This window comes from Oncorhynchus tshawytscha, linkage group LG21 (genome assembly GCF_018296145.1).
Source record: "Oncorhynchus tshawytscha isolate Ot180627B linkage group LG21, Otsh_v2.0, whole genome shotgun sequence".
NCBI classification, from domain to species: Eukaryota; Metazoa; Chordata; class Actinopteri; order Salmoniformes; family Salmonidae; genus Oncorhynchus; species Oncorhynchus tshawytscha.
In genome coordinates this window covers 36826214-36837347 of record NC_056449.1, presented here as the reverse complement: position 1 = coordinate 36837347, position 11134 = coordinate 36826214, and the positions used below count along the sequence as shown (strand labels likewise).

General features: G+C 38.6%; 1 protein-coding gene across 5 annotated transcripts in view; it reads left to right on the top strand.

Moving 5' to 3' along the window:
* The window catches only part of LOC112220587 (glycine receptor, alpha 1), a 90098-nt gene that overhangs the window by 53784 nt on the left and 25180 nt on the right, over window positions 1-11134 (top strand). For all 5 annotated transcript variants that reach the window (XR_006079598.1, XM_042303437.1, XM_042303439.1 and 2 more), the window contains 3 exons: window positions 1973-2196; window positions 5958-6040; window positions 6587-6724. Coding sequence is in view for 4 of the 5 variants with exons in the window: in XM_042303437.1 (XP_042159371.1) it covers window positions 1973-2196; window positions 5958-6040; window positions 6587-6724 (445 nt within the window). In the remaining variant the exon portion in view is untranslated. The remainder of the gene's footprint in view (window positions 1-1972; window positions 2197-5957; window positions 6041-6586; window positions 6725-11134) is intronic.

Below are 11134 nucleotides of genomic sequence, written 5' to 3'. Positions count from 1 at the left end.
CAATATGGCCGCCCATTCACCCATCACCAAACATTGACTTGAACAGGAGATTTCCTGTTCTAGTAATTATATTTCTATGTTGGCAACAAACCAAGGCCTAATGAATGCCCCTGTGGTAAACTAGCAGTGTTTCCCAGTCTGCAATCTCTCTCCATCTGCAAGACTACTGAGGTAGATGATAGATAGACTTCATCCCAAATGGCACCCTCATAGGGCCCTGGTCAAAAGTAGTGCACTAAATAGGGAATAGGGTGCCATTTGGACTGCAAATATATTCTTGGTCGAATGGCTGCTGCATGTGTCTGTAGTAGCTCAACTCCCATGGTCTCTACACTTTTAGAAAAAAGGTGCTACCTAGAACCTAAAAAGTTTTTTTGGGCTGTCCCCAATTGGAGAACCCTTTTAATTAAGAACCCTTGTTGATTCCCGATAGAACATGGAACCTAAAATGGTTCTACCTGGAACCAAAACGGCCTCGACTCTGACATTTTTTTTATTTTATCCTTTGTTGGGGGGATATTTTCATATTCCACCTGTGTGTTTAGTATCTAGATTGCTGCTATTTTAAATAATTAAAAGGTCTACGAAGACCTCATTCTGTAATCATAGTCAGACTAACCTCATTCTGTAATCATAGTCAGACTAGACCTCATTCTGTAATCATAGTCAGACTAGACCTCATTCTGTAATCATATTCAGACTAACCTCATTCTGTAATCATAGTCAGACTAGACCTCATTCTGTAATCATAGTCAGACTAGACCTCATTCTGTAATCATATTCAGACTAACCTCATTCTGTAATCATAGTCAGACTAGACCTCATTCTGTAATCATAGTCAGACTAGACCTCATTCTGTAATCATAGTCAGACTAGACCTCATTCTGTAATCATAGTCAGACTAGACCTCATTCTGTAATCATAGTCAGACTAGACCTCATTCTGTAATCATAGTCAGACTAGACCTCATTCTGTAATCATAGTCAGACTAGACCTCATTCTGTAATCATAGTCAGACTAGACCTCATTCTGTAATCATAGTCAGACTAGACCTCATTCTGTAATCATAGTCAGACTAGACCTCATTCTCTAATCATAGTCAGACTAGACCTCATTCTGTAATCATAGTCAGACTAGACCTCATTCTGTAATCATAGTCAGACTAGACCTCATTCTGTAATCATAGTCAGACTAGACCTCATTCTCTAATCATAGACTAGACTCTAGAATTGTTGATCTTTTTTTTCTCCGTAAAACCTCTTCATTTTTTTTTCAAACAAAATTCCCCTAATAACGAAACAGGTCTATCTGTGTGTAGTGAGATAATTGCACGACAATGTCCTTCTAATGTTGTGGTTGATTGCCATTGGAAAGGTCACCTGCTGTCCCCTCAGTCGACTGATATATCATGCCTCGCTACATTACAGCCTAGACAGCTTAATGGTCGTTATGGGATGATATAACGGCACGCTCGTTCTGTAGAATAATTGACAATTACGATGGACGGTTGTGCCTATAGGCCACAGCTCTATTGAATGGCCTTCTTAAGGACATTTACATGATGAACCACCAGGACCATTATTTATCTCCTGGCTTAAGAGTGCTACTGCTACTCAGACTGGAGTGATTGGCATAAACAATCTACAACTGGAAAGCCCAATAACCTACATAGAGTCTTTAGTTTAACTAAGCATTATTCAATAAAAATGCATAGGGTTTTTAAGATCGAAAGAATTGGAAACCGATCCCCATGTCTTGTGCAATCATTTATCCGAGAAATTAATGATTATATTAAACAATCAAACAAACAAACCAATCAACCAACCAACCAATCAACCGACCAATCAACCAATCAATCAATCAACCAACCAATCAAACCTCCCTGAGTCCTGGCGATGCAATGCACTGACATAGTTTGGCCTTTCTCTGATAATCTGATACACTTATTGACATTGAACTGTTCTCTCCCCAGGACTACAGAGTGAATATCTTCCTGAGGCAGCAATGGAACGACCCCAGGCTGGCCTATAGTGAATACCCCGACGACTCTCTTGACCTGGACCCATCTATGTTGGACTCTATCTGGAAACCTGATTTGTTCTTCGCCAATGAAAAAGGCGCCAATTTCCATGAGGTTACGACTGACAACAAGCTACTAAGGATTTCAAAAAATGGGAACGTATTGTATAGTATTCGGTATGCTATTCTTTTCTTGTTGTATCTTCGTCTTGTTAATTTCTCAGAATGTCTATCCGGTGCTAGACCTATGGCTGACGGATTCATGTCTATCCGGTGCTAGACCTATGGCTGACGGATTCATGTCTATCCGGTGCTAGACCTATGGCTGACGGATTCATGTCTATCCGGTGCTAGACCTATGGCTGACGGATTCATGTCTATCCGGACCTAGACCTATGGCTGACAGATTCATGTCTATCCGAGACCTATGGCTGACGGATTCATGTCTATCCGGTGCTAGACCTATGGCTGACGGATTCATGTCTATCCGGACTAGACCTATGGCTGACGGATTCATGTCTATCCGGTGCTAGACCTATGGCTGAGACCTATGGCTGACCTATCCGGTGCTAGACCTATGGCTGACGGATTCATGTCTATCCGGTGCTAGACCTATGGCTGACAGATTCATGTCTATCCGGTGCTAGACCTATGGCTGACAGATTCATGTCTATCCGGTGCTAGACCTATGGCTGACAGATTCATGTCTATCCGGTGCTAGACCTATGGCTGACGGATTCATGTCTATCCGGTGCTAGACCTATGGCTGACAGATTAATGGCGTCTATCCGGTGCTAGACCTATGGCTTTCATGTCTATCCGGACCTAGACCTATGGCTGACAGATTCATGTCTATCCGGTGCTAGACCTATGGCTGACAGATTCATGTCTATCCGGTGCTAGACCTATGGCTGACAGATTCATGTCTATCCGGTGCTAGACCTATGGCTGACAGATTCATGTCTATCCGGTGCTAGACCTATGGCTGACAGATTCATGTCTATCCGGACCTAGACCTATGGCTGACAGATTCATGTCTATCCGGTGCTAGACCTATGGCTGACAGATTCATGTCTATCTGACGATTCATGCTAGACCTATGGCTGACAGATTCATGTCTATCCGGTGCTAGACCTATGGCTGACAGATTCATGTCTATCCGGTGCTAGACCTATGGCTGACAGATTCATGTCTATCCGGCTAGACCTATGGCTGACAGATTCATGTCTATCCGGCTAGACCTATGGCTGACAGATTCATGTCTATCCGGTGCTAGACCTATGGCTGACAGATTAATGTCTATCCGGTGCTAGACCTATGGCTGACGGATTCATGTCTATCCGGTGCTAGACCTATGGCTGACGGATTCATGTCTATCCGGTGCTAGACCTATGGCTGACAGATGAATGTCTATCCGGTGCTAGACCTATGGCTGACAGATGAATGTCTATCCGGTGCTAGACCTATGGCTGACAGATGAATGTCTATCCGGACCTAGACCTATGGCTGACAGATGAATGTCTATCCGGACCTAGACCTATGGCTGACAGATGAATGTCTATCCGGACCTAGACCTATGGCTGACAGATGCTCTCTGATTTGTCTCTATATTGCTTATGCTAGAAACAAAACATAAATTAACATACAAACAACAACTAAAATGATCTCCTTAAAATGTGAGCATGTTTGCAGTGTATTTGATCTGTTATCAAGCCTAGTATTCAACCCTTGGACAGGCAGAGGGGAATTGGATCCTTATAAACAGCCATGGGAAGGCAGTGAGAAGAGTCCTTCTCATCTCTTACCTTGACACCATCAAATGAACCCATTAGATCGCTTTGAGCTCACCTGACCCCGCGCTAAAGAAAACCTGCCATAGTGTATTTTCTGATTGAAAAAATAAACCTTATAAATAACATTTGTCGTGTAACGGTGATGATATCACACTGCGGTATAAGTAAACTATGAATGCAATGCAACCAATAGACCTGCTCCTCACCTACCTATCTCAAGATAAAAGTAACAGCAGCCGTCTAGGTTGAAGCATGAATGGCTGCCTCTTCTAAAGCTGTTTTCTATACTCGCGGTGTGAACAGTAACATGGAGATGCAGCCAGTCTGTTTGGGGATGAGGTTCACATTCATGGCTAGCAGGAAGGTGTTTGTCATGAGGGGAAGAATGTCTGAGGTGTGTAATGTAACCTTTTATATTAAAGGCCATCATGACAGGAAGTATAGCTGCAGTTAGAACAATATGTTACCCTGCTACTCCTGTAATGCTGTGCTAGTGGTTTATAACAATAACACAAGAAGACATACTATAAACCTTATTATATGACATTATAAAGGTGTACACATGCATATAACATGTTGTTATAAGTGCCTGTAAAGTGTTACCAACATTATTACCTAGTTTAATGATGGAAGCTATGTGACCAGAATAACACTGATCCTGGCCTGTCCTATGGACCTGATGTGTTCTAGAAAGTTCTCTTCCATTCCATTCTATTCCATTCGATCCTATTCTATTCCATTCTAGAATATTTCATTTATTCTATTCCATTCTAGAATATTTCATTTATTCTATTCCATTATATTCTATTCCGTTCTATTCTATTCCACTCTATCCTATTACATTCTATTACATTCTATCCTATTCCATTACATTCTATTCTATTCTATAATATTTAATTTATTTTATTCCATTATATTCTATTCCATTATATTCTATTCTATTCCATTCTATTCTATTCCACTCTATCCTATTACATTCTATTACATTCTATCCTATTCCATTACATTCTATTCTATAATATTTAATTTATTTTATTCCATTATATTCTATTCCATTTCATTCTATTCTTTTCCATTCTATTCCATTCTATTCTATTCTATTCCACTCTATCCTATTCCATTCTATTCTATTCCATTTGATCCTATTCCATTCCATTCTATTCCATTCTATAATATTTCATTTATTCTATTCCATTATATTCTATTCCATTCTATTCTGTTCTATTCCATTATATTCTATTCCATTCTATTCTATTCCACTCTATCCTATTCCATTCTATTCTATTCTATTCCATTCTATTCTATTCCACTCTATCCTATTCCATTCTATTCTATTCCATTTCATTCTATTCTTTTCCATTCTATTCTATTCCATTCTATTCTATTCCACTCTATCCTATTCCATTCTATTCTATTCCATTCTATTCCATTCTATTCTATTCCACTCTATCCTATTCCATTCTATTCTATTCCATTCTATTCTATTCCACTATTCCATTCTATTCTATTCCATCCTATTCCATTCCATTCTATTCCATTTCATTCTATTCTTTTCCATTCTATCATATTCCATATTCCATTCCATTCTATTCTATTCCATTCTATTCTATTCCACTCTATCCCATTCTATTCTATTCCATTCTATTCCATTCTATTCTATTCCACTCTATCCTATTCCATTCTATTCTATTCCATTCTATTCTATTCCACTCTATCCTATTCCATTCCATTCTATTCCATTTCATTCTATTCTTTTCCATTCTATCATATTCCATTCTATTCTATTCTATTCCACTCTATCCTATTCCATTCTATTCTATTCCATTCTATTCTATTTTATTCCATTCTATCCTATTCCATTCCATTCTATTCCATTTCATTCTATTCTTTTCCATTCTATCATATTCCATTCTATTCTATTCTATTCCACTCTATCCTATTCCATTCTATTCTATTCCATTCTATTCTATTTTATTCCATTCTGTCCTATTCCATTCTATTATATTCCATTATATTCCTTTCTCTTCTATTTAAACTTGTTAACAAAATAACGCTGATCCTGGCCAGTCTGTTCTGTTCTGGTCTTTCCTGTTTTATGCTGTTCTGTTCTGTTCTGTTCTGTTGTGTTCTATTCTATGTGACCAGAATAACACTGGTCCTGGCCTGTCCCATGGACTTGAAGAACTTCCCAATGGACGTACAGACCTGTATCATGCAGCTGGAGAGTTGTGAGTATTCCATTATCCTTTAGGAACACAGTTATCACACACACACACACACACACAGGTAGGGTAGGGTAGGGGGAAAGTATTTATTTTGTGTTGGTGAAATGGATGTGTCCCTGGTCTGGAGGACAGTATGATGAAAGGCCCAGTGATTTACACAGGCCCCTCCAGCAGCAGAGAGCAGATATAGGGAAGGGACAGGGAGGGAGTTAGGGGGGACCAACCTCCTCCAACCTGCTCTAACCAGCCAACACTGGCTTGTCCCTCCCCACCTCCTCTCTTTGGAAATGATGGCATTGTCTTTTTTCTTGACTTATTGTTCTCAGGTGTGAAGAATGAAAACAACATGTATTGCTTCTGTATGAACACTGTGGAGCTACGGTAGAGTTGGTTGATCAAGGCATTTAAACCTTCATCATACCACATTGTCAATAATGATGTTGTTTTTTTCTCTCTTACAAACAGCTTGAATGTACTGTGATACTGTGGTAGTAAGACTGTAGTAATACTGTGGTAATAATGATCTTGTTTCAAACTGCTCCCATCCAGTCGGCTATACGATGAATGATCTCATATTTGAGTGGGATGAGAAGGGAGCCGTGCAGGTCGCAGACGGGCTGACGTTACCTCAGTTTATACTGAAAGAGGAGAAAGACCTGCGATACTGTACCAAGCACTACAACACAGGTAGGTTTGTCTCTCTTCACCTCTCAGGCTACCTCTACCTCTACCTCATATATTTTTTTTTGGGGGGGGGGTGTATGTTAAACTAAACTCTCACCTCTCAGGCTATCTCTACCTCATATTTATTTATTTTGTTTTGGGGAGGGGGTGTATGTTAAACTAAACTCTCACCTCTTAGGCTACCTCTGCCTCACATTTATTTATTTTTTTTTTTTTTTTGGGGGTTGTGTTTTAAACTAAACTCTCACCTCTCAGGCTACCTCTGCCTCATATTTATTTATTTTGTTTTGGGGGAGGGGGGGGTGTATGTTAAACTAAACTATTTTTCTCTATGTTGGTCTTTTGTTAACTGTCTGAGAACAGCATAACATAGACATTACAGGGTGCGTTGTTAGGACACATAATACTGGAACACAGAGTGGGAGAAAGAAGGGGGGAAAGGACCGAAACCAATCAGAGCTTAGTCCCAAAATGGCCCCGTTATTCACTGAAAACCATCTGGCCACTCAACCTCATCAGTCTCACACAGAGACTGAATGCCAGTCTAGTTGTAATCTAAACAGAGACTGAAGGCCAGTCTAGTTGTAATCTAAACAGAGACTGAAGGCCAGTCTAGTTGGAATCTAAACAGAGACTGAAGGCCAGTCTAGTTGGAATCTACACAGAGACTGAAGGCCAGTCTAGTTGGAATCTACACAGAGACTGAAGGCCAGTCTAGATGGAATCTAAACAGAGACTAAAAGCCAGTCTAGATGTAATCTAAAATAGAATAGGGAGTGAGAGAAACACAAAAGGTAATAGAAAGAAAAATAGGTGTACTGTTATTTTCTACTATGATTTGATATGATATAATTTGGATATTATTTGATATGATATGATTTCATATGATAATATATGATTTCATATGATTTGATTTCATATGATTTAATATGATATGCTATGATTTCATATGATAATATATGATTTCATATGATTTGATTTCATATGATTTGATTTGATATGCTATGATTTCATATGATTTCATATGATTTAATATGATATGCTATGATTTCATATGATTTGATATGATTTAATATGATATGATTTCATATGATATAATTTTGATATGATATGATGTGATATGATTTGATATGATTTAATATGATATGGTATGATATGATATAATTTTGATATGATATGATGTGATATGATTTCATATGATTTAATATGATATGGTATGATATGATTTAATATAATTTTGATATGATGTGATATGATTTTTTATCATTTCAATTTGATATGATTTAATTTTGATATGATTTGATATGATATCATTTTGATATGATTTGATATGATTTAATATGATGTGATTTTATATGATATGGTATGGTATGACATGATTTGATATAATTTTGATATGATTTGATTGATATGATTTGATTGATATGATATGATTCTCTCTCTCTCTCTCTCTCTCTCTCTCTCTCTCTCTCTCTCTCTCTCTCTCTCTCTCTCTCTCTCTCTCTCTCTCTCTCTCTCTCTCATCTCTCTCTCTCTCGCATACTCCCCTATCATAGCGAGACCATCGATTTAAAATATGGAGTGTACTTAAAAGCCCTGAAGTGTATCACTGCTGTAAATCCATTTCAATGACGCTGTAGCCTCCCTCCATGTCTATCTCTCTCCACATCCAAAACAATACATTGAATTGAAAGTCTTCAACACAAAGACAGCTGTCTTCCATGGATCTAAGCTAATTAAATGGCTGGTCAGCGATCTGGAGCATCAAAGCCACTCTGACAGACAAGACACCCCTAGTGCTTACATCACACAGTCAGCATGAAAAAGAAAGAGGATACCTATCATGAGTTTATAATGCCCTCTTTTAGCTTCTGTTCTGGGTTATGTCTAAAATGGCACCCTAGTCACCCGCCTGCCTATGAGCCCTGGTCAAAAGTAGTGTACTATATAGGGAATAGGGTGCTGTTTGGAATTAAACCAACATAACACCTGTCAGCTGCAGTGGGTTCACCCACAACATAACACCTGTCAGCTATAGTGGTGTGTTACATTTGAATGTAGGGGGTACTTTACCTACAGTCACTCTGTCAAACTGATGTTCTCTCCAGGCCTCTGCCTCCGTCTCTTCCAACACTGCAGGGAAATAGGAAGATAATTCAGTTAGCAGGCAATTCAGCACTGAGGCTATCCCACAGCCATGTGGAAAGGGAGCTTGAATAGCCATCGCCTTGCCTGCAGTTATCTTTCTTCTTTGTGTTCTTGAGACATGCAGAACAGAAAGATTAGATGATGTGTCACAGTACATCAGTAATGATAACAGTAGATCTTAACACAGCAGCAACAACAGTAAAATATTAGATACAAATATTATAATATATCATAGTATATAGACTGTATTGTAGTAATAATATTATAATATATCATATTATATCATAGTATATATACCATAGTATATATATATATATACTATGGTATATATACCAGTATATATACCATAGTATATATACTGTATATATACTGTATTGTAGTAATAATATATTATATCATATTATATTATAGTATATAGACTTTATTGTAGTAATAATATAATATATCATATTATATCACAGTATATAGACTGTATTGTAGTAATAATATAATATATCATATTATATCACAGTATATAGACTGTATTCTAGTAATAATATTATAATATATCATAGTACAGTCATGGCCAAAAGTTTTGAGAATGACACAAATATTAATTTCCACAAAGTTTGCTGCTTCAGTGTCTTTAGATATTTTTGTCAGATGTTACTATGGAATACTGAAGTATAATTACAAGCATTTCATAAGTGTCAAAGGCTTTTATTGACAATTACATGAAGTTGATGCAAATAGTCCATTTTTGCAGTGTTGACCCTTCTTTTTCAAGACCTCTGCAATCTGCCCTGGCATGCTGTCAATTAACTTCTGGGCCACATCCTGACTGATGGCAGCCCATTCTTGCATAATAAATGCTTGGAGTTTGTCCGAATTTGTGGGTTTTTGTTTGTCCACCCGCCTCTTGAGGATTGACCACAAGTTCTCAATGGGATTAAGGTCTGGGGAGTTTCCTGGCCATGGACCCAAAATATCGATGTTTTGTTCCCCGAGCTACTTAGTTATCACTTTTGCCTAACTTTTGCCTTAGCAAGGTGCTCAATCATGCTGGAAAAGGCATTGTTCGTCACCAAACTGTTCCTGGATGGTTGGGAGAAGTTGCTCTCGGAGGATGTTTTGGTACCATTCTTTATTCATGGCTGTGTTCTTAGGCAAAATTGTGAGTGAGCCCACTCCCTTGGCTGAGAAACAACCCCACACATGAATGGTCTCAGGATGCTTTACTGTTGGCATGACACAGGACTGATGGTAGCACTCATCTTGTCTTCTCCGGACAAGCTTTTTTCCAGATGCCCCAAACAATCGGAAAGGGGATTCATCAGAGAAAATGATTTTACCCCAGTCCTCAGCTCTCCAATCCCTGTACCTTTTGCAGAATATCAGTCTGTCCCTGATGTTTTTCCTGGAGAGAAGTGGCTTCTTTGCTGCCCTTCTTGACACCAGGCCATCCTCCAAAAGTGTTTGCCTCACTGTGCGTGCAGATGCACTCACACCTGCCTGCTGTCATTCCTGAGCAAGCTCTGTACTGGTGGTGCCCAATCCCGCAGGTGAATCCACTTTAGGAGACGGTCCTGGCTCTTGCTGGACTTTCTTGGGCGCCCTGAAGCCTTCTTCACAACAATTGAATCGCTCTCCTTGAAGTTCTTGATGATCCGATAAATGGTTGATTTAGGTCTTACTGGCAACAATATCCTTGCCTGTGAAGCCCTTCAAGTGAAAAGCAATGATGACGGCACGTGTTTCCTTGCAGGTAACCATGGTTGACAGAGGAAGAACAATGATTCCAAGCACCACCCTCCTTTTGAAGCTTCAAGTCTGTTATTCGAACTCAATCAGCATGACAGAGTGATCTCCAGCCTTGTCCTCGTCAACACTCACACCTGTGTTAACGAGAAAATCACTGACATGATGTCAGCTGGTCCTTTTGTGGCAGGGCTGAAATGCAGTGGAAATGTTTTTTGGGGATTCAGTTCATTTGCATGGCAAAGAGGGACTTTGCAATTAATTTCAATTCATCTGATCACTCTTCATAACATTTTGGAGTATATGCAAATTGCCATCATACAAACTGAGGCAGCAATTAATATTTGTGTCATTCTCAAAACTTTCGGCCACGACTGTATATAGACTGTATTGTAGTAATGATATTATAATATATCATATCATAATATATAGACTGTATTGTAGTAATAATATAATATATCATAGTATATCAGAGTATATAGACTGTATTGTAGTAATAACATAATATATCATAGTATATCATAGTAT